General features: G+C 32.2%; 1 protein-coding gene across 1 annotated transcript; it reads left to right on the forward strand.

The window, feature by feature from the left end:
* Positions 1–444: 444 nt before the first annotated feature.
* Positions 445–1328, forward strand: LOC149223689 (21 kDa protein-like). The gene has a single exon (XM_089383388.1). It carries the CDS (start codon positions 524–526, stop codon positions 1160–1162), a length of 639 nt encoding a protein of 212 aa, XP_089239514.1. The 5' UTR covers positions 445–523; the 3' UTR covers positions 1163–1328.
* Positions 1329–6829: the final 5501 nt, after the last annotated feature.

Here is a 6829-nt window from a genome sequence, read left to right on the forward strand (position 1 = left end):
TTTATATCGTTTAATTTGTAGAATTAAAATAACTATTATTTTTCAAATTACTAAATTTATCTATACATTCAAAAATACATTTTAAATAACAAAATAGATAAAATTATTTTACACATACGGCAACCCACTTCCCACTTACGGCTTCCAACCAGGCTTCCAACCCGGATTTCTGACCACGCTGGTTATACAAACTGTGCTGAAACTGGTTGGTTGTGTAAGCGGGGTTTTAACTTGTTATAAAATTTGACCAGTGTGGCCACAGCTCCTCATGGAACACATGTGAGAGTGCGAAATGTTACCGGATTCCTACCGCCATTATTAAAGATCCACTACAGTGTCACCGACTTTAAGCAGCCACGGCCGGAGGCGGGCCATTGAAAAATTACCTCGAAAAGCGGCCATAATCATCCCAACTCTCCTATTTATAACCAGCAGAGCAAGAAGCATACCTGCAATTCTCTTCAAAAGCTTATACTCGCATTTGCTTGGTTTTACATCTTATTGCTTATTTTCTAGAGTTCGAATGGGTATGGATCAATTACTCGCTATTCTTTCTGTTATTACATTTGCTCTCATACTGCCTTCAGTTGCAGCAGCGACAATGGATGACGTGAAGTATCCCGTGTACTATACCCACACGGATATCGCGGAATTCATTAAAACTTCGTGCAAAGTGACTCTTTATCCAGAGCTCTGCGTTTCGTCGCTCTCTTCCTACGCGGGGCCTCTCAAGGCGAAGCAGAGCGATCTTGTGAAGGCGGCCGTGGTAGTCAGCCTACTTAATGCTCGCAACGTTTCTGTCTGGGCCGCCGGCCTCAAAGCCAGAGGCGCCATGATGAGTCAAAGAGAAAACGCAGCGCTTAAGGATTGTATTGGAAATTTCAGGGATGCCACGTACGAGATTAGAAGATCTCTGGTGGAGCTGAAGCAACTGAAGCCGTACACTTTCCAGTTTCATATGAGCAACGTGCAAACATGGATGAGCGCGGCCCTTACAGACCAGGAATCCTGCCTCACTGGATTCCAAGATCTCAACACCAGCGGGAATGTTACGGCCATGGTCACCGGCCGTGTGCAAAATGTGCGAAAATTGATAAGTAATGCCCTCGCTCTCGTCAACGCATTCGCTGCCACCGGAAGAGGAGATGAGCTCCATGTCTGAAGGCTTCAAGGGCTCCTCGCCTCAAATAATATATTCAGTATTTCATAGAATCTGTATACCATAGCTTTTAGCCTGTGGCCTTGAGGCAGAGTTTGGGGCTTTTTATTGTAAATTCTGTGATAGTGATATAATAAGTGTTCGTTAAAATAATCTTTTTATTAATGCGTGCACGCTTTTGTTTGGAAAGGTATCTGATATCTTTAAAATACAACTCAGAATGCCGGTTTGATATCTTTAAAATACAACTCAGAATGCCGCTTTGGGTCGTGGATTCAGTAATATGAAACGGCCCTGTTTAACTGGCCCGAGGACAAACATGCATCTCTATGGGAATTTTGAAGCTTGAAGGGGAAATAACCAAGGCTCCTTTCCTTATTTAAAATTCTGATTGTATTTTACTTTTAAACTTTAATCTTAAAAGTAAAGATAAACATTAAATTAGAAATTAGCCTCTATCAATAGCCAAAACGTAGCCACCTGATCTGAGCCTCACACCTCCTTGTTCCAATGAGCTTTTTCGTAATGAAGTCTGTAAATGTTTTTCATTACTCTAGTATCAAAATTTCGCTGAAGATTTCAAAATTTCACTTATTTGAACAATTATTTTATGTTGTGGGATGATGCTAGTTTGCAGAGTAACCAAGAGCAGGAATATGATTTAAAGAAATGCTTTTGCGCCTTAAGATGGTCTGCTTCTCTAAAGAAATCCTTTTGCTCACCCATCCATTGATTAGATTTATATAAACAAAATCGGTGCAGAGTGACCAGATTGTAGGCGTGTCAATTGAAGTTAGGCCTTCATGCCGCCTTGTTGTCGGTCACGAGCTCGCAGCGCGTCCTTTCCGTATTGGAGCCCACAATAACAATTATAAAACTATACGAAAGACAGACAAGGCCGTGGTCACCGCAACTGTATCTTTTCTTTTCGTGATTTGCCACTTTTTGAAATTGAAAGTGGCCGCACTTTAGCAACGTGAATAAGTTTTAATTTGGGCACTGGTGTAAAATTAAATAGTTACTAAATTTGTACGTTTTATTAAATTTATTATCTTTATTATTTATTTAATAATTATTAATTTGTATATTTTATATGCAGTAAGAAGGTTTATTGATGCTATGATGATGTGGTTACATGTCAAGCGGGATGCACACTTCATTAACATCTTATTGATGGCATATTAATGATCTTGTGATCTATCACATAGATTTATATTCCATATATTTTATACACATATTCTACCTTCAACTAGACCCAAGTGATTTGATAAATATACTTAAAATTTGAAAATATTGTAACCTAATAAACTTTGTGATTGGAAAATTTAGCTAGCTAGATTTTATATTTTAATGGTAGTTTAATGCACAAGATAATATATTTATTAGTTACTTTGATGATGATGTTCTTACGGCATCAGAGGCTTGGTGAAGGTGGTAGTGGTGATGGCCACAAGGATGATAAGTTGTTTGGTATAGGAGGATGTTGACAATGATAGTAGTTACAGTTACAGGGTTTGTGGTGATAAATGATTTAGTTTTGCGATATTTATTTATAGTCTAATAATAATATTATTTCATTTTTTTATTCTCTTTTTCTCTATATATATTTAATTTGTATAGAAATTATAATTATGTTTTTAGATATCAAAATAATTGTTTATATAATTTATTTTATGAATATTAATATTTATAAAAATTGTGTTTTATGATATATAAAAATCTTTAAAAAAATAATATATACTTTTTACTATATATAAAATATTAGTATACATATAAATTTTTTTTAATAATCAATTAATAAATCTTGAGAGAACATCACATCTCAATACTTTATGCATAATAAGCCTTTAAGCACCCAAACCAAAATAACAAGAATTATAAACATTGTTACACCATCAACGTTTAATGTGTCTTTTAAAAACAATTATTTACTAATTCATATCTATGGTAATTTTATTTTTAAACTTTAAAATTAATAATTATTTAATAAAAAATTTATTAATAATTTAAAAACTAAAATTTATATTAATATATTAATATAAATAAACATATTTTTCTAAAATTATATTGATCATAAAATATAATAATTATAAAAATATAAATTATTAAAAATCTAATTATTGATAAAAACTATATAAATATTTATAGCCAATTAAGCATTCTCTTAATGTAAACATTGCTTTGATGTTAATTTAATTAACGTTCATTTTATATGGATTGAAATATATTTATAAACTATTTATCACATCTGCTTCAAGGATTTAACGTATATTTAGAAATAATTAATTTTATAAAATTCTTATTAAATATAATTATATTTAATTTAAATTTAAAAATAAGAGATAAGAACATATAATTAAATTGAAAGGGTTGATATTATATTCATTTTCACATTTTTTGAAATTGATTTCCTGCCATAATTCACTTTAGAAACATGGATTAACTATCCACCTAAAATGATGTATTTTTTACAGATTTAAAAGTTCATTAACACCCACATATTTTAGTGTAACAAAACTTTTATTAAACCAAACCTTGCCTCTCTCGGAATCTAGTGAAATAACCACCCCAATAGAAACATGAGACTAACTAACTAAAGATAATATTATCGATTTAGAAGTTTCCTATTGCGTATAAATTTTAGCGTAATAGAAAACTTTTTCCATTAATATTACCATCCAATTAATTACATTATCATATTTAAATTCATTTGAAAAAAGACTTAGAAACAAAAAAATTCAATATCTTTTTTAAAAATACTAAAACACTATTTTATTTTATTTTAAATATAACTGATCCTTCCATTCTACAAAAATGTGGTATTCCTCCTAATTCATAATATCATACGTAATTAGCTCACGAACAATAGAATGCGTCACCTAGCGAACATTTTTTGCTCTTACCATCTCAGTTAAAGTTATTCGAAAATAAATATACATAATTTATTATGAATACATATTTTTCGCATATCATTCAATTAAAGTTATTAGAAAATAATTATATATGATGTATTATAGATATTTATTTTTAAGCGTTAAATTTTATTATTTTTTTCAAATATTATCTTTTAATATAAATTTTCAAAATATTTACTCAATTTTATTATTAAAATATTTTTAGAATATATTTAAAAAAAATATAATATAAATATTCTCGGGTTTATAAAAACAAAACTACCCATGGTAAAGGAAAACAAGCAAATGGAAAATGAAACGTCCAATAGGTTAGAATGTGTACCAAATATTTTAATTTCTATTATCCACATGTTTTTAAAATATATATTTTTATTTTTTTAAGTTAAATTTTATTATTTATAATTTACAAATTACATTCCTAATAAATCAAGATTTACAACAAACTTATAAAAGTGGGACATTGGCTACAAGCCAATGTCTAAAGCTAGTCAAAATTGACAAAGTCAATTAATTAACAACAACTCTGATCTTGGAACCCAACATTGATCACAATTGTTTTCTAACTTCCTTTTTTTTTGCTTTCATACATCGATCCATTCTGAGGGGTTTTCTGGATCCATTGTTGAGGAGACAATAACTACATTTCCTTGAGACAGTTCTATTTCTAGTGGTTCTTTAGTGTTGAATGCTTCTTTATCACTATCTGAATGATTTGATTCATGGAAGTGCTTATGCCCTCTCATAAGCGAGGCTAGGATTATAGTTGAGTTTCACTCTAAGCTATTTGTGGCGAGATCCCCAACATCAAAGGAATGAGACGGTGTTTCTTGTGGCTGCGTTGAGGCTAGAGGCTTTATATTGTCTGAGGATGTTTTTTATTGTTGCTTATTGTCTTGTGTAGGAATAGATGGTTGTTTATACTCCTTTGAAGTTTTAGGATATTGCCACCATCGAGTATTTTTCATGTCCATTGAGGGTTGAGGAGACCCTTAAGAATAAGGGAAAACATTATGGAGATGACCAGGCTAGTAGCAGATCCCACAATAGAAGGTTGTGTTCTCATAGTGTAGAAAATGTGAATAAATATCTCCCTTTCATTTTAGAAGGATTTTGGCATGTAATCCCTTACTGAGGTCGATTTCAATGCATATACACATAAAGGTTACAATACCCTTTGCTAACATGTGTGAGTCGATCTTAGTAAGTCCATCTAGGGCATTACCGACATTGGTTAGAATATCTGGGTGCAATAGATGAAGAAGCAAATTGGGGAGCCAAACTAAAATAGGAGTGGCCAAAGCTGGAGTTTTTAGCGGGTTAAAATCTTGAAACCATGGTTGAAAGAAAATCCTAGATCAACCCCAAAATTGTGGTCCATGATCAAAGACCCTTTGTCAATCCTCGAAATTATTAAAAGATATTATAAAGAAGCATTATAAGTAAGAGAACATATCTGAATTCTGGGACCAGGTCTGAGACACCTAATATTGAAGCATAGATGTTGTAGGCCCAAAACCATTTAATCGACAAATAATATCATGCTCCATATAGGCAACACTAAGAAAGTCAAATTGGTCATTTGGCACTTTAATAGATGGGATATTTTCTACCTGGTCCATAATGAATGTTGGCCCTAAGATATCTTTCATAGGATTATGCAAGATCATTGGCTTTAGGGATTCTTTAAAATATTCAGACTGAGTGGTAGAGGCCTCACCCCTTCCTTTAGCTCCACCTCACAATATGGTAACTATAAGTATTGATGTGTCCTTGACTACGTTGTGATCACTCAGTTTCTTTCTGTCTTGAAGTTGTCGTCCCTCATAAAGGAGATGCATAAAGAGAGAGAGGACTCTAGTCCATTCATGAATCCAAGGGAATAAACTAGATCCATGGCATTCACTTGCAAATAGAAGGTTCGCCAAGAGAGGGGCCTCACAAATATAAAAAAAGTCAATAGATGTGAATCAATGAACACAAATTGGGGGAGTGGATGAAACAAAATACGTATAGTTTCCAAAAAATATCTTCCACTCGATAATTGATGGGAGAGAAGACCTAAACTAGATTGTTTGAGAGAGGGCCTTCATCCGCGACATCGATGACTACCCTAGCGACAAAGGAAGAATCATAAGTCACAACTAAAGAATGAATAATTCCCTTGACAACTATGACAAAGTGAATGACAAATATCAACTTGACAATGTTTACTGGACAATGAGGGTTAGCTATAGCAGTGACAATAACTATTGTAACAAAAATTTACTTCACATCGCGTAATCCCCAAAGAGATCCAATGACCATTTCTTAAACCCTAGCCACAACTCCATCCCTTATTTCCGTGGATTGCATCTTCTGATTGGTCAAACCTAAGTCTAGTTGTGAAAGAGAATGATACTCATAATTGATCTTCAAATAATCCCTATTGAAGGCAACAAGAAACGCACTATAGCCTTACTGCTACTAATGGCGGGGATTATTTTGCACTACGTGCATCATCTCAAGCATCGCGTACTATCCAAATTATCATGATCATTATCATTATTATTACCATTATCGTTCATAGAAATGCTTTAACTATAAAAATAATATTTATTTATTTTTTTCGATTTATTATGAAACAAATAACCAACTTCTCAAAATACATTAGATATTGATCAATTCCAGTTAATTAATATTATATTATAGGTGTATAATTTTTTTATTATATTAAAAATATATTGGTAATTTATTAATTATAAAGTTTTAATAAATA

Source organism: Pinus tabuliformis, chromosome Q (assembly GCF_031772625.1).
Source record: "Pinus tabuliformis cultivar Carrire ecotype Pingquan chromosome Q, CPIR1, whole genome shotgun sequence".
NCBI classification, from domain to species: Eukaryota; Viridiplantae; Streptophyta; class Pinopsida; order Pinales; family Pinaceae; genus Pinus; species Pinus tabuliformis.

Bases quoted from the DNA above. Each gene is read 5' to 3' on its own strand.
- LOC149223689 (XM_089383388.1), top strand. From the start codon at position 524: ATGGGTATGGATCAATTACTCGCTATTCTTTCTGTTATTACATTTGCT.